This window comes from Sodiomyces alcalophilus (genome assembly GCF_042370955.1).
Source record: "Sodiomyces alcalophilus JCM 7366 unplaced genomic scaffold ACRALscaffold_1, whole genome shotgun sequence".
NCBI lineage: Eukaryota > Fungi > Ascomycota > Sordariomycetes > Glomerellales > Plectosphaerellaceae > Sodiomyces > Sodiomyces alcalophilus.
The window spans coordinates 633,752-649,462 of record NW_027263532.1 but is presented as its reverse complement, the minus strand read 5'-3'; the positions used below and the strand labels follow the sequence as shown (position 1 = coordinate 649,462).

Genomic DNA, 15,711 nt, shown 5'->3' with positions numbered 1-15,711 from the left:
GGATGGGGATCGTGTGGATGGCGATCCCGTGTTGGATTTCGGCATCCAATGATCCTGCATCCAAGTCGAGGACTCGGACTCCCGCTATCCCGCCGAGGTTGCGATATTGCAACGCGTCGCGTCGGCTGGTCCCGAGAAGCCGCTCGAACTGAGCCAGCCGTAAGTGGTCCGTGCACCCAAGGATCACGCCAAGCCCTGCAGGTTGCCGTATTGTACCAAGTACCGGTACTTCGTAGTGACATCACAGCCCATAGCATCATCACCCGCGGCTCCTCGCAACTTCAACTTCTCACCGCACACCAGCTGGCTTTTGGCGACATCATGACCACTCACCATTCCACTCCCTCGGACACACGGTTAGTCTAAAAGTCAAGGCTTCGACCTGGCGACATGAATGCTGAGTACTCACCATCCCAGAGATGTCAGAACAAGTCCCATCAACGCTATATTCATCGGCGCCGGCGCCGTCGGTTGTTTCTATGCATCCCGGCTTCACCATGTCAGTAACCCTCTTCCCGCAGGTGCCAGGGGGAATCATTACTTTACGTGACGTTAACTGAGCCAGCCTGATCGGAACGTCCGCGTCTCGCTCGTCGCGAGGTCCAACTACCAAGCCATAGCAGAATGCGGGGTACAGCTTCATACACACTCGTTCGGCGACTACACCTTTAAACCCCATGCCGTCTTCCCTGACGTCAAAGCCGCCGCACAAGTCACCGACGACAACCCAGGGCATGCCTCGTCATCATCACCGCCATCGTCATCAACCCCGACGCAGCACGCACCGGCGACCACCCGCTGGGACTACATCTTCGTAACGACCAAGGCTCTCCCCGACCACGCCGACGATTCCGCCACCATCGCACCCCTCGTGGGACCGACTTCGTGCATCGTGCTGATCCAAAACGGCGTCGGCGTCGAGGACCCCTATCGCAAGCGGTTCCCCGCCAACCCCATCGTCAGCGCCGTGACCGTCGTGAGCGCCGAACAGACCTCCCCAGGCGTCGTGCGCCAGAACAGGTGGACCCGCATCAGTCTCGGACCATACACAGACGGGCTCGGGTCGGATAACGGCGGGGGGAACGCCGACCTGGCCCGCAATGGCACCCGTCACATCGAACAGCTACGCACCTGGTGGGGCCCCGGCTGGGGCGGCATCCGGGACGTGGACGCCCACGACGAGGTCGGGCTCCAGACCGTCCGCTGGCACAAGCTGTGCATCAACTCGGCCTTCAACCCCAGCGCCGTGCTGAGCGGCGGCCGCGGCAACGCAGACATGCTGACCGACCCGGAACTCCGCGCGCATCTGCTAGCCGTCATGCGCGAGATCTGGGACGCCGTGCCGCGGATCCTGGGCCGGCCGTTCCCGGACACCATGGCGTCGCCGGAGCGCATCGTCAGGAGCACCGAGCGGAATGCCGGCGCGAGGCCGAGCATGCTCTTGGATTGGGACGCCGCCCGCCCGCTGGAACTCGAGGTCATTCTGGGGAACCCCGTGAGGATCGCACGCGCTCGAGGCGTAGACCTTCCCCGGTTGCAAACCTTGTATGCCCTGCTCCGAAGCGCTCAGAAGATGAGAGCGGCCCAGGTCGGGCAGGAAGGGAAATCTAAACTATAGTACAAGAGCACTGGGCCCGCAGACTTACAAGGGAGGGAAATGGGGGAAGCAGACCCCAAGACATGTAGAATTCACTGTATTAATGTTACATGCTGGCTGTGCCGGAGTAGAATGGGCCAGTGAGGCGTAAACACCATATTCCTAGCCCATGCGCAGTCTATCACAGCCTAGAATGCAACGTGGGAGCCATGGCCAAATCGAGACACGACTGCCCACAAAGGTCTCCCGTGTCATTCCCATCCATTCCGCACATTTTGCCCCTGGAATATCCATATAAACTTCTCGAGGCAACAAGCAAGTAACGAGCGTCAAAGACCGGCAAAGCAACGCCGGTGGTCTACCACTCAACTCCAATTCATTCCAGGACCCTTGGATAAGACGGAAGAGACAGGACGCCGTCCTCCTAAGGTTGCGCATAGCTCGCCCAGACCGTCTTCAGATAACCAGCTGTCAGCAGCGGCCGAGGATCGAACCCCAAGTCTTCGTAATTGGTCGCTGTGCGGTGGCTTCCCGACACCCCGTCCATCTTGTCCGCGTGGGCATCCGTCGCAGCAGCCGCCGACGACGACGCCGCGACGTCGGCAAGCTGCTGCAACAGACCCTGGCTGCCGTCAGCTTGACCCAGATGATCTGCAATCTTATCTCCGATAATGTTATCCCATGCCGAGGGAGCTGTCGGCAGGCTCTTCATTTTCAGCTCCGCCAGCAGCTTATTCGCTTCCTCCTTGGTTCCCTCCACCTTGCTGAGCTCCATGAGAGCCAGCAGGACCAGGGCGGCAAAGTGGTGGTTCCATGGGCTGGTCGGTTGCGGCGTCGCGCCGAGAAGACGCACCATCTCCCTGCAAGGCCACAGGACGTCGTTGCCGTTAGCCGACGGGTGGAGGAGGGATGCGAGCAGTCGCGTGTGCCAGTAGGCCAGGTACACGACGTGGTACGACGGCGCGCGGTCCATGTGCTGGGGAAGGTCCTCGCGAAAGTTCTCGACGTAGTCGTTGAGGAAGTCGCCCAAGATCTTGGCAGGTACCGAATCGCTGCTCACCGGATCTTGGAGGGTCGAGATTGTCGTGGACACCCGACTGAGAATCTTGGACGAGCCTGTGACATGACGTGCATCAGTAAAAGTTGCGCCTCAGCATTCGTGCATAGTGCGGTACTCACGCAACATCCAAAAGGCCATTTCGCCAACGATGCCCTCGAGGGCAGGATAGACCACAGTCGACTCGTTCCGAATCATGGTCTGTGTTCCCGCCGCAACCGCGTGCCACCGATCGAGCAGTACCAAAGACCACCAAAGTTTGACCCGTATATGGCTTTCCGAGTCCGAGTCCGAGTTGGGGTCAGCCTCGCCTTGTCCTTCCTGCGGCTTCTCAGCTCGAGCATGGTACAATTTCATGGCCCAGGCGGCCCCGATCGCCCGGCCCAGCAGTGACTCCTTCAGAGGGGTCGAACAGGCCGAGGGCCGGGTATCGAGCTCGATAAGCAGAAGGAGAAGCGTCTGGAGATGGACGATATGCGCCGACGAGGTGCGCGGCGCACCGTCTTGGGCTTCCCATTCGGCCAGGATTTTCATCGCAAGGCCTGCGTCACCTGTTGTGGCGGGAGAGGCAGATGGAAAGCCATAGATAGTACCCGAAAGAGCTTCCAAAAATGCTTCTCGAAGTAAGCCGGAGCACTGCGCCAGAGATGCCTGGAGTCTAGCTTTGTTCTTTGGAAGGATCGGGAGGTACGGGTGGATGATGGTGAGATATCTGTAGCTCCCGAGTCAGTTTGCCTCTGTCCAGAGCAGGGAACCATGGCCCAATGTAACCCACCCTTGAAAGACGTCGTCGGGCACATCGCGTGGCTGCGAAATGCCGGACATGGACATATCCGTGTCCATATTCGTCGCGGGCGGCCTAGAGGGCAAATCCGGCTTGATCCCAACGGGCTGCGGCGCCAAACTATTCAGCGAGTAATTGACCTGATTCCTCTCGGGGGTCAGTGACGCCATGGGCCGTCCATCAGCGGCCCAGGCCGGACTGTCCTGACGTGGTGCTGACTGGGTGGGCATGTCTCCGGAAACACTTGAGAATGTCCTTTTCCGAAGGATGTCGCCGCTCGCGCCTTCTCCAAGCCGACCTTCAATGCTGTTAATGCGGTCGGCGAGCTCTTTGATATACCTATGCTCCGGGGTTCGGAAATCAGCCTCCTGACCAGCCCAACTAGAATAATAGGTACGCCTGCAACAGAGGCAGCCTAAGAAACTCACCCTTTACTTGGCCCACGCTTCTGCGGGATGCGGCTGAAGGAACACCGTTGGGAGGAACGCTTGCAGTTGCTACATGGAGCCTCCCCGAGGTCGGATTGGGCATCGCATCTGACCTTCTTCCGGCGGCATTCGTCACAAGCACGGGAAACCTTGGAACGCTTCCTAGGAGGCGTAGTCTCTTTGCCCATTACCTGGAAGGTGTGGGTCAAGGTCTGGTGATTCATCGGCACTTGATTCGGGGGTTGCGGTGCGACGGAAACGGGAGGTCCTGGCACAGGCTCCTCATACTGACGGGGCTGAGGGTCCTCTGGAGGGGGAGGAGGCATGACATGCCGCAGGTTGTGTTCCTCTCCCTGGGATAATCGAAGCTGGTGTTCCTCCGGATGGGGCATGATGTTCCGGAGGGGCGGCTCGTCAAACTTCATGTTGGGGTCCGTGACGGGCATCATGGGCTCGGTGGCGAGGTCCTGGCCAAGCTGAGCCGCCAGCTGGAGTTCCTCAACGCTAGCGGCATGGGATTGCTGATGAGGCTGTTGATGTTGAGCGGCCGAAGAATCCTGCTGCTGCCCGGACTCCCGGGGGGCCGCTTCATGTTCATGGCTATAGTAGTTAGGCTGCTGCTGGTTTTCGGGCGTAGGCGACGGGTAGGTTTGGAGCCTCTGCTCCGCGCCCGGCTCTGCTTCCTCCGGGGCGTTCATGTCTAGTAAGGTATGCTGTCTAGTATGCAAGACAGCTAGCCTCGCCTATTTCTGCGACCACCAGATACGATGGATGCTGAGCAGATTGCTCGCTCAGCGTGATAGAGCTCCAGGCCAGACTCGAGGACGACACGACGGGTACCTGGGCGTGTTAGAACCGCTGCGAAAAGAAAGATTGAGAACAAGCTCTTAGCACAACGCGAAAAACATGAGCGACACGTGAGGCGGAACTATAACGATGAAGATTGAGAATCCATCCATATGGCAATCGGCCTTGGATTGAGAGGCGAAACGCGTCCACTCGACGCGTGGTTCCCCATTGCGGCTACGACCACAACACAGCCAAGGAAGGCATGGATAGAGATCAATCCATGGGAGGGAAGAGCGGAAATCATATGCATCGACAAGAGCAACGGGTTGCAGGAAAGATGGCTCGCATCCAAAGACAAACTCACCTCACGGTCCTTCTCTTAGACGCGTTGATTCGCGATAGGGAACGGAATAATAGACGGCGCTGTTTGACGGAATAGGAAGAACCACATCGCCGAGCAAAGGGAAGAAGTGGAATGGGAAAAAAATCTCCAGGTTTGGTGTTTTCTGGATAAATGTCGGAGCGAGTGTGGTCTTGTCTTACATAATATGTAAGGCCGGTCGAAGTTGACATTTGTGCTAAGTCACGTGATATTACTCTCAGTGTGTGCCGACATTGCTACACGGTGTGCCGCGAAATACCGATTCGTATACTGAGTAAAATCTACATCTTGCCTACCGGGACATCAAAGCTCACCATTGACCATGCCACCGCTGCCGAAAAACTGGCCCCCACATCTGCCATATCACCCACTGCCCGTACGGAGCAAAGAACTTACACCACGGCAGGTGGAAGCACTGACGCAGAAGCGACCAGACGATCCCTTCCTGGCGGCAGACCAGACACCGATCCCCAGTCCCCTGGTGAAAATCGTTCCCATCAAGGACCCCAACCATCCAGCGTGCGGCCAGCACGGCCTCTTCGCAACTCGGCAACTCAAGCCCGGCTCGTACATTCTACTGTACGTGGGTACCGTGCATGCATCGGCTGGACTCGACCTCGGGGACTCGGACTACGACTTGTGGCTAGACCGAGACGCCGGCCTCGCAGTCGACGCCGCCAAGGGAGGCAACGAGGCCAGGTTCATCAACGACTACCGCGGGGTCGGCGAGCGGCCCAATGCCGAGTTTCGGGAAGTCTGGAGCCAGCGCGCCGGGCAGCGGTGCATGGCCGTCTTTGTACTCCCCGCAGGTAGCGCGACCGCAAAGTCCGCGCCAGCCAGGCGAGGGATCGCCAAGGGCCAGGAGATCTTGGTGAGTTATGGGAAAGGCTTCTGGGGTCATCGGTAGCGGGAATCCCTCTTGACGGCGAAACAACAAAAGCAAGTCTGTGAGATATTATGTTAGTCTAAATTTGGTAGCCTTTGAATTGCGAAATCTCTAGGGGAAACAGGAAGAGAGAAGAAGCAAGAAGAAAGGAAGGGATTAGAAATTAGAGTAGGGCAAATTGTGCCTCAAGCACATCGGGGATCAATCGGGGGACGAGTGACCCTGCGGGCCAACTCAGGGTCTCCCATGAACACCAACCACCCCTGACGCGCGGATGAAGGAGGAAGAGGAGATGAAGAGACGGTTTGCTCTATGTGACCGAGGCAAGGGAGCCAGAACCAGAAGCATCGGAACAGCAACGCAATGTAAGCAGAAAAAAAGAACACATATATAAAAAGAAGAAAAAGACAAGAGGAAAAAGACAAGAAAAGAAAAGGAGAAATGATTTCAGACATCCACCCATGTTTAATATCCCATCAAGAAAACGCAAAAAAATATCCCGCGCCGACACTCCGACTAGTACGATCCCCGCGTGTAATGTTTTAGTCGTTTAGATCTTTCCCGCACCGCCCCATGCATCCCAATGCTCTGTGCGCCATCCAACCGTGATAATGCAAAAAGGTTCCCCGCCGCGCCAGCCCCCTTTCCATCGCTCCCCAACCCTCACCCGGCAAATCAGTGTTCTCGCCTCCGGACTCTAGGTATTCAGATAAGAAACAGCCGCACACTGCACCAAACACTATTGGGTCGTCCAAAGATCCGTGTTCAGGGGCACACCATCGGTGGAGTCGTACGTGGTGATGCCGTCGTTGAACTGCTGGCCCCAAAAGACGGGGTCATTCTCAAAATTGAGAGACGCGGCACTCATGGCGCCCGCGTCGTCGTGCGCGGTGGGGAGGGCATCGAACTTGTTCTTCAAAAAGGCCGAGTAGTCAATGCTCTCCAGATCGGGCGCCGCGGAGAAGGACTGGTTCGACCGCAGGTACGTGCCATCGGCCACATTGAAGCCGTCGAGGTCGATTTCGCCCGTGGGGAAGTTATCTTCGACCTCGGAAGCTTCGCACGACGTGGACGCGGTGGCGGCGAGCGTGGGGGCCTGCTCCGAGCCGGCGCCCCAGTCGAAGATGCCGCTGAAGCTCTGCCCGCACGCCTGGCCGTAGCTGGACGGCGCAAAGCTCTCGGTGCCCCTGTCCGGGAGCTCGATGTGGCTCCAGTCCACGGGTGCGGCGCTCAGCCCCGCGCTGAACATGGGCGCATCTTGCTCCGAGTAACCCAGGCCACCGAACGGGTCGAGGTTGGCGTTGGGCATGTAGCTAGGGTAGTTGTTGATGCTCGATAGGTCTAGAGGGGGGAGCTGGGTGCTGAGGTGTTGGAGGCCAGATGTGCCGGCCAGGAGAGGTGAGGCGGCTTCCGACCTGACGCGGCGCTGGCGGTGCGACTGCGACCGCATGACGGTGGTGGCCGCACCGGGGTCGATGATGCGGCCTGGAGAGCGCGATCCGAGGGTGCCGGAACCGTGTATCGAGTTGACACGGCTGAGCTGATAGGGACCGGGCTTGGATGTCATTTTGTTGAGCTTGTGGATGGGTTTGAGGTTGCCGTGCTGGTCAAAGGTGAGGGGCCCATCGGAGTGTACCGTGTTTGCGCGGCGACGTCGAACAGGAGGCCTCGGTCGGCCCGCTGGCTCCTTGATAGATTTGGTGGAATTTGTTTCGGGCACCGGGTCGAGTCCCGGCTCTTTTTTCGTAGTTTTGTAACCGCAAGAGCACCGACCACCATGGTTGCAGCAGCAGGTTTCTGTCGACGAGAACCCCATTAGCACTTTGAAGGAGGCCGGGTCGATAATCGCACAAGTAGTTTCCCGGAAGGACAGGCTGGCTCAAGTCTTACCTCGATGGCCCTCGATGGTGGTTTGCAGATGGACACACTTGATGGTCTTCTCGCCGCAGTCGCATTTAACGTGGGCGGCGCGAGACTTGCGCATCGAGCGGCAGTGTTGGCATTGCGAAACGGGGCGGCCCTTTTTGTTGATATGCTGGAGAGGACGATCTATGAGGCGAAGCTCCGGTTAGCTGCAGCTCTTTCCCAGGGTATTTTGGTTCCACGGCCTTGACTATTTCGATTTTCCTTGTCGAAGATTGTTTCTGTCCTTGTCTTTCGTGGGGCTTTCTTTTTTTTTTTTTTTTTTTCTTTTCCTTTCTCTTCTTCTCCCAGACCTACTTACCAGTATGCTGGCAGTTGCTCACGCGATGGCCCCTCACGCAGGACTCGCAGGCGTATTTCTCCCCGTCAATTATCATGTTGGCGAATTGGTACGAAGGCCTCCTCCGTGAAGGGCCTGTCCCCACAAGCGGTGTTGAAGGAAAGGTGGAAGTATCGGAAGGTCGCGCAGAGAGAGAGATGCTTAGTCGGAGAGAAAGGCGGGGCGGATTCCGTAATTGAGCCCTTGGTGCCTTTTTTTGATGTCCCTTGGAGCTAGCGAGTCGAGGGGGTCGAGGGGGTCGAGTCGGTCGTGCGAAAAAGAACCTCCAATTGTTCGTTCGCAAGGTCGAGGCGAAACAGGTGGGCGTAGGAACAAGGGAAGTGTCAAGCCAGGGCAACGTGGAGATGGTACTGATGAAAATTCATCGCGGAGCAGGACGTGGACTTGGACGTGAACGTGGAGAGTTCCAGGGACAGGAGATGGGCCGTGATGGCAGCAAAGTACCAGTACGTGCTTTGGTATTAGTAGGCAAGGTAGGTGTAAAGCCGTGGCGCCTTGTGGAGGAGGGGGTCTTTCTATATTGTGATTTTTCGTTTTATTTTTTAAAAAGAAGGGTGAAAAAAAGTAGTCGTACCGTCTTACCTTTTTCCACCCCCTCTTCCTTGTTTTATCCCACACCCTACTTTCGCGACTGAAGCGGTCGTGGTATCCGACCGGAGAGGTGGGATCTCGGGGTGTTGGGAATCATTTGTCCGTGTTTTTACTTAATAGGGCGTCTTTGGCGGCATACTCGCCAAGATGAAGGGGATTGGCTGTAGACCTGGAAGCAGCAAAGTGGTTGTTCCTCTTTGACAGCCGCCTGGAGGAGGGTTTCCCAGGGAAAAAAGGGGATGTATTGAGTACTCGGCTCCACAGGGTTGCATAGGATAACCGCGTCGTTACGGCTTAACACGGTCCCATTGTCTGTCGCCATTTGATGAAGTGGAGTTGAGGGAGCTTTTCGGTCGAATTGAGAGCTTCGCGATGGATAATAGCCGGGTTTGGCGATGGACTTGGCGATGCGAATGACATCGCAGCCGTGGGTACAAAGTACAAGGTACGAATACTTTCCAGGTATCGAAGCCAAGGCCGACTGACGGAGGGCAAAGTTGAGGGTGGGGGAGGGGTGGCTGGGAGAGAGGAACAGAACGCTTGAACGCTGAGGCTATACCACAAGAATCCCACCAGTTCGCTTGAGATTATGTTGACCGACGAGCGCGGGGAGGGCCTTGGCTTCCCTTACTTCGTACCTACCTATGCTCCGCGCTGGAGTGCACGTACTAGGTACTGCTGAGCCTCGTCTCTTGACGAGTCCTCTCTCTTGACGGCTGGCGCGGATAGGAGCGAGACCAGCTGCAACTTTTCAGGCCTTTCAGGTAGGTAGCTCGAGTGGGATGGACAAGACGTACTCAGTGCCGTACCGTCCGAGTCCCCTCCGAGTCCAGTCGCCGCTGGCAGCAACAAAACAAAACGGGAAGGAAAAGGGGGTCGCAAGGTGGGGGGAACGGGAGGGGAGGAACAAGGAACTGCATCGGAGCAGCACGAGGCCGGTCGCGTGCAGACTGAAGGGATTCCGCGGATGGGAGAGGGGTACATTCATCATGTACCTACACACCTATCCGTACATATCCGTACATAGGTATTCCGTGCCTACTTATTTCGTAGGTATTATACTGTAAACACATTCTGGCGAGTGCTTTGTGTCTCTCTTTTCTTATTCAACATATTGCTTCGCACAAAGAGTGGAAAGCCGAGTTGCCAGAGGAAGAACGAGGGCTTGCATCAAGTTCCAAAGTTACGGTCTGGCATAGGGGCGGCGTGGCAGGTTTTTGACTGTCATGTGGATGGATGCCTCTACTAACGGTAGCTAGAGTTAGCTAGTCTTGTCAGGGTATCGCGAGCCAGGGGCCCCCACGACTGACCACTCATGGGTTGGGGTAGAAGGCATGCCCTAGAGAATGAGTACAACGTACTCCAGGAGAATATCCATGGTACAGGTTACGCTACAAACAATCACAGATGCCTTTGCTTGCCTGCTGCCCCCGGGGCATGTGGTTATTTCGGCAAACAAAAAATGTTTATATGTTATAACTTGTGTGGATATTCTCACGTCATTGTGTGATGCATCATGCCTGAGACTCATCATGCCTTCAGTGGTAGCCAAGGCCAAGCCCGCGCACACTGGTGAGAGCCAGGCATACAACGTACATACGCTGTATACACAGCAAAAGGGACCACCCATAAAACAGCTGTTAAGGCGATGCACGATGATGCGCAGCAAGGGAGGTGAGCTGCGTGTGGGGGTAAAAGGTGGAATGCTCCCAGAGTGGTCGGTGCGAATCCCTGGACCTAGTGTTGCACCGCACTTCCAATGGCATCATCCCCTTCCTCTTCGACGGTCGTCTCACCACGCATAAGGACCAGGCGAGCGAGAAGGAAAGCCGCTAAACGCCCCCAATAGCTGCCAGAATAAATATCCGACGCACTGAATTGACTAGCGGTTACGATATGGTTACTAAAGAGATTGTGACGGGCAGTAGACTAATGCTGTAGAGCAGCAGAGTAGCGCCCTACACAGCTAGACTTATATATGAAGCCTTCCTTGCCAATGGACTGTGCTGGGCCAAGCATGAATTATCAGAAACCATCTGCCCGCCCAGCAGAGGATCACCACAGCCACACTAGGCATGCTGTCGCTGTACGTTGTATATAATGTACGAAGTATGTACCTACTATCACCACAGGTATCCACACCACCGGACGATCTGCATGTTCCACGGCAGCGTAATTGCTTTATGAGAATGAGGTGGGAGGAGAGAAACGAGGACTGCTCGCAACTGTGTTTGCCGGCAGTTTGAAAGCTGTCTTTTCTCAGGTAGATCTAGGGCTCCAGGAGCTGATTCCGACTGCCGGCGTCTACCATGTAACCTTGAGTAATTACGTTGTACATACTTCGTCCCTACCTCCGTGGACGTCTTCGTAGGCTCTTGGATGTTGTGTTGTATTCTCCTACGAAACAAGCCCCCTTACGTAATCCTGGTATCCTGAGCTAAGGCCACCTGTTGCATGCAGGAGACAACTCCGACAGATATGAAGCCAGGGCTCAACCGCCTTCTCTTCTGGTGGGTCCCTCTACAACGTACAACGTAACTCCGACATTGAACCAACGGGAATGTCAAACTGGCAATGATATAGGGGCAAGATAATATTAAAAGAAAAAAGAAAAAGGAAAAAAGAGTAAGATTGGTTCCCGGTATGGACAGCCAAGTACGTTGTAACTGCCCGTCACCAATTCAGTACGGAGTTCACAATCATCACCAATCGCCAAGGAAGAATTCACAAACCCCTGTTGCCGCGGCCGGAGGGAATGCCTCCCTCCGTCGGCCCATGGTCTCTAACCGCGCGGTCTTCCCTGGGCCGTACCGTTATACAACGTACTTTGTACTTTGTAGAGCGGCTCGACTGCTTCAGGCAGCTCCGCTGAATGGTCTTGGCGTCGACATGCACCCTTTGAAACGCTTCACCGAGGCCACCGTTGGATTTACCGGATGGATCTGTTGGGAGGCGACTGTATTGGGAGTTCGGGATGGCGGGACGACCGTTCTCCCCAGTGCCTACCTCTGGAATTGCTCACAATTCACAAATCGCCCAGGTCATGTGACGAAATTTGTCGACGGTGCTGGCGGCCCGGGCAAAGGAGGTGCAACGACCCTTCTCGCAGGCAGAGAACAGTTGCCACGATTGAAATCTACCGTCCCAGACGCTTATTCGTCAAGGTACCAACAGTCAATCATTCGTGGCAATTTGAACAAAAAAGACTGGCTCGGAAACAGGCATTTCCATCCTTTTCCCTGTCCTTGAAGTGTTCTGTTTCCAGCAGCTTCTCAATTCCTGTGGGCTGCAGTTTCAGACGATTGCCAAAATAAAGTGATTGTCAGTATTTACTCCTAGACCCTTATGCGTCAAGACGATTCTACGGCGTTATACCGCGGTTCCTGGACTCCGGTCGCGTCCCCGTCCTTGTCGGAGGACTTTTGCATGTCTCTTCTTGAGACTACTCCGTTTCCTCTTTCATTTTCTCTTAATATATTCGACACCTTAACTTGACAACTACCTCGCATTACGTAGGCTTGTGAGGATGTCGCAGGATATTGGTGTTGGGACTGGTGATTATTTGCATAACCGCAACTGTCCGGCTCTGACCACCTCGACGTCCGAGTTTGACGGCCTTGGAGACTAGACGTCAATAGAGTTGAAACATGTGAACACCTTTAGAATCCAGCCTAATGGCAGAGAGACGCCGTTGGACGCCGTTTGTCCTGCATAGGGCGACCTGAGCAGCATCCCGCCAGACCAACCCCGGGAGGCTTCCATCATCGGAACCACCAATTGACAGACACGTTGAGTCGTCCATCGGCATGGGTGCTCTTGACGCTGTGCCACCACCCGGTAGGGATAAACAAGGCATCGCCAGGGCCGAGTCGCGCCTCGAGCATATCCCCCGACGCGTCGGAGCCCCAGACAATGGCATTCAAGGCTTCCTTCTCCGGCCCCTGCATCATCTCTATTCCTCGGATGCGGCTGCTCCCCTGCTGCCCAAGCTGAGCCTGCACGCGTCGAAAAACTCGGTCCCCGGATCTCGGAGACATCAGCCTGACCGTCTTGTCGCCGAGAAGCTGACAAAAGAGGTTGGGATTAGGGTCCCGGTGCAGCGGGGTGTATGTCGGCTCCAGGCCCATCCAGATGCTGGAAGTGTACACATCGCCTTTGCCTGCTTCCTTGACGAGGCGCGGTGTTGGCAAGTCTTGCTGGAGGTCGGTGGGTAGATCGGGAAGCGGGGATTGGGCAATGTACAGTTGCTTGAGAGTCACGTCGTCTTGCGACCGATTCACTTGATTAAATTCTACCGCCCTTAACATAAGTAGGAGTGGCGCGTCGAATCGAGTGAAGCTCGGTCCAGGACCAGGCGAAGGCTGAGTGGCAACCTCTCGCACAATACCGGACAGCATGGCGTTGGCTGGATCGGAACCGGAGAGCAGCCAACTGATGAACCGCTGGATGGGATCTTTTGAGGCATCGTACACCCCCGGGTGCTGAGGAGGAGTAGTAAGCTCGTAAGGGAACATGTGATGGGCGAACTGGCTCATGTAGGGACTGAAGGCGGCGTGACCCGGTGCCGGCGACCTGGCATTGCTGCCACTGTCAAACCATTTGAGCAATGCTGGAAAGGAGCTGTCCTTGCTTGACGCGCATCTATCGTCTTTGAATAGCCATGGACGTCCAGGTGAGAATGCCTCGTTACGAAAATGGGCAATGTCGACGGAGGAAAACGGGGACGACGTGGAATCCACGGGGCGCACTGTAGTGAATCTTCGCCAACCCGACGTCCTGGCAAATGTTGAGCGAGTCCAGCTTCTTTGGATTGCCAGTCTCATAGTTCATGCAGCCATCAACGTGCTGTACTTCGTACGTGAAATCATTGCCCGTGGCTGGGATACTCGGAGTGTACGTACTTTGACGATGAGGCAAGAAGAGGCTCAGGCGTGGCTGTGCCAGACAAGACACGGTACGTACCATATCTCGTAATCATTCGTCGCCTCCCACGGGCCTCAACACCAACCGTTTACCAAAAGTTCTGCTAGAATCCTACCACCACCCGCATCACCATCACCGAAACCAAAGAACAACTCGACAAAATCCACCACCGACTTTTTTTTTCGTCTTCTTTTTCCTTTTTCCCTTTTTTCCCTCTTTTTTCCTTCTTTCTCCCCTCGTCCTCCCTGTATCTGATATCATGCGAAACACCTGCAGTTGAATATGCATCAGGCTTGACTGAAGGCGCCCCATTAATTCTACCCCGCGATTCCGTCTTCCGTCGTCAAAAATATCTGGACATCACCACTTTGATCTACCGTTCCAGCCCTCGATCGGGAAAACGCGCATCCGCCACGCGCGTGAAGCCGACTCCGTTTCTCGCCGTCCCCTCATTATTCATACAAACCCTTGCTGCCGCCCACCGATTGACGCCAACCCCCTGCGACTATGTCCTCCTCCTCCGGTACCCCCGAGTCATGGGTATCCTCCTTCTGCTCCCTCTTGGGCCATGAATATTTCGCAGAGGTCTCGGAAGAGTTTATCGAGGATGATTTCAACCTGACTGGCCTACAATCGCAGGTTGCCATGTACAAGGAGGCTCTTGAGGTAAGCGAGTTTGTCCCCAGCCCCCCAAAAAAACATCCGCTTCTTCTTCTTCCTCTCCACTAACACAAAGAAAACCTGCGCCGCTTGGTAGATGATTCTTGACGTAGAACCCGAAGATGACGACGACGACGAAGACGATGAAGACGACGACGACGAAAACGATTCCGCAGATCCGGATCGAATGGCTGCGAGACACGAACGCCGTCACAACCGCATGGCGAGCGACCTCAGCGTCATCGAGTCGTCGGCCGAAATGCTATACGGCCTGATCCACCAGCGCTTCATCTGCTCACGCGCCGGCATCCAACAAATGTGCGAAAAGTACGAGCTGGGCCACTTTGGCTTCTGCCCGAGAACCAACTGCGACCAGGCCAAGACGCTGCCCGTCGGCCTGTCCGACATCCCCGGCGAGGACACCGTCAAGCTCTTCTGCCCCTCCTGCCTCGACGTCTACGTCCCCCCCAACAGCCGCTTCCAGACCGTCGACGGCGCCTTCTTCGGCCGCACCTTTGGCGCCCTCTTCCTCCTGACCTTCCCGGAATACGACCTCTCGAAACGCGGCTCCAACGAGATGCTCCGCAGCGACAGCGCCCGCGTCTACGAGTCCCAGTACGAGACCATCAACGGCATGTACGCCAGGAACATCGGCCCCGGCCTCGGTCCCGGCCGCATCTACGAGCCCAAGATTTACGGCTTCCGCGTCTCCGAGGTATCCCGCTCCGGTCCCAGGATGCAGTGGCTCCGTGACCGTCCCGAGGAGATGAGCGAACTGGACGAAGCCAAGCTGTACGCCGAGACACACCGCGATTCGGACGACGAGCTCGTGAACAGCTTGAATGCGAACAACCACCGCGTCGTCAGGCGGCGCCCGCCCGGTAATGCGCGCCTCCGCCGGATGCAGGCGCGGAACGGGAGCCCGATGAACGTCGAGCCCAACGGCGGCGCCGAGTCGGAGCTGTAGAGAGCATGTGTCGTGTCGCTCAGTATAATCGCTGATATCTGGTCTAATCTACTTGGACGGCTGGTGGCGGAAGACCGGGGAAATGGTGGCAAAAGGGGGCGGTTGGTTCTGCAACCCTCAAGCTTTTACTTCTTTCGTCCCAATTCGGAGCCCGCGGCGTTGCGGTGAACTGGTGTACAACTGGTGTACTACAGAAAAGGGGTGCAAAGGCAAAGGGAGGATCATGACGAATGAGGCTGGGTTTTGTGTCTGCTTGTGTCTTTCTGCTGTTTTGCCTCCATTTCTTTTCTTTTTTTTTTCTCTTTTTTATTCCATATATGGTCCAGGGCCTCACATTAGCGCTACGGCATTCTCTCCCTCTCCTTTTGTTCTCTGACCCAAGTC

The 15,711-nt window shown here is 56.0% G+C and overlaps 8 protein-coding genes across 8 annotated transcripts; 5 read left to right on the top strand and 3 right to left on the bottom strand.

Moving 5' to 3' along the window:
- Positions 1–321: 321 nt before the first annotated feature.
- On the top strand, positions 322–1,618 carry ACRALDRAFT_1067707 (uncharacterized protein; the record flags this gene model as incomplete). Its single annotated transcript, XM_071017476.1, has 3 exons — positions 322–356; positions 418–499; positions 566–1,618. The coding sequence occupies 3 exons, from the start codon at positions 322–324 to the stop codon at positions 1,616–1,618; spliced, it is 1,170 nt and encodes a 389-aa protein (XP_070878504.1).
- Positions 1,619–2,021: 403 nt separating this feature from the next.
- On the bottom strand, positions 2,022–4,975 carry ACRALDRAFT_1091522 (uncharacterized protein; the record flags this gene model as incomplete). Its single annotated transcript, XM_071019572.1, has 4 exons — positions 3,867–4,975; positions 3,430–3,777; positions 2,777–3,366; positions 2,022–2,746 (listed from the first exon to the last, which is right to left on the bottom strand). Exons 1-4 carry the CDS (start codon positions 4,562–4,564, stop codon positions 2,022–2,024), a joined length of 2,361 nt encoding a protein of 786 aa, XP_070878503.1. The 5' UTR covers positions 4,565–4,975.
- A 155-nt stretch (positions 4,976–5,130) lies between these two features.
- Positions 5,131–5,944, top strand: ACRALDRAFT_2038336 (uncharacterized protein; the record flags this gene model as incomplete). Its single annotated transcript, XM_071020867.1, has 2 exons — positions 5,131–5,149; positions 5,313–5,944. The coding sequence occupies 2 exons, from the start codon at positions 5,131–5,133 to the stop codon at positions 5,942–5,944; spliced, it is 651 nt and encodes a 216-aa protein (XP_070878502.1).
- A 718-nt stretch (positions 5,945–6,662) lies between these two features.
- ACRALDRAFT_2038335 (uncharacterized protein) lies at positions 6,663–8,223 on the bottom strand (the record flags this gene model as incomplete). The annotated part of the gene is made up of 3 exons (XM_071020866.1): positions 6,663–7,720; positions 7,814–7,972; positions 8,148–8,223. The coding sequence occupies 3 exons, from the start codon at positions 8,221–8,223 to the stop codon at positions 6,663–6,665; spliced, it is 1,293 nt and encodes a 430-aa protein (XP_070878501.1).
- Positions 8,224–10,123: 1,900 nt separating this feature from the next.
- Positions 10,124–10,613, top strand: ACRALDRAFT_206383 (uncharacterized protein; the record flags this gene model as incomplete). Its single annotated transcript, XM_071022024.1, has 4 exons — positions 10,124–10,156; positions 10,185–10,216; positions 10,303–10,460; positions 10,519–10,613. The coding sequence occupies 4 exons, from the start codon at positions 10,124–10,126 to the stop codon at positions 10,611–10,613; spliced, it is 318 nt and encodes a 105-aa protein (XP_070878500.1).
- A 160-nt stretch (positions 10,614–10,773) lies between these two features.
- ACRALDRAFT_206384 (uncharacterized protein) lies at positions 10,774–12,096 on the top strand (the record flags this gene model as incomplete). Its single annotated transcript, XM_071022025.1, has 8 exons — positions 10,774–10,863; positions 10,910–10,971; positions 11,019–11,089; positions 11,139–11,144; positions 11,238–11,339; positions 11,434–11,868; positions 11,901–11,941; positions 11,983–12,096. The coding sequence occupies 8 exons, from the start codon at positions 10,774–10,776 to the stop codon at positions 12,094–12,096; spliced, it is 921 nt and encodes a 306-aa protein (XP_070878499.1).
- Positions 12,073–13,458, bottom strand: ACRALDRAFT_1060472 (uncharacterized protein). The gene has a single exon (XM_071016237.1). The coding sequence runs from the start codon at positions 13,310–13,312 to the stop codon at positions 12,539–12,541; it is 774 nt and encodes a 257-aa protein (XP_070878498.1). The 5' UTR covers positions 13,313–13,458; the 3' UTR covers positions 12,073–12,538.
- A 749-nt stretch (positions 13,459–14,207) lies between these two features.
- On the top strand, positions 14,208–15,327 carry ACRALDRAFT_1067711 (uncharacterized protein; the record flags this gene model as incomplete). The annotated part of the gene is made up of 2 exons (XM_071017477.1): positions 14,208–14,366; positions 14,458–15,327. 2 exons carry the CDS (start codon positions 14,208–14,210, stop codon positions 15,325–15,327), a joined length of 1,029 nt encoding a protein of 342 aa, XP_070878497.1.
- Positions 15,328–15,711: the final 384 nt, after the last annotated feature.

Excerpts from the sequence above, each read along its gene's own strand:
- ACRALDRAFT_1060472 (XM_071016237.1), bottom strand. The coding sequence starts at position 13,312 with ATGAGCCAGTTCGCCCATCACATGTTCCCTTACGAGCTTACTACTCCT.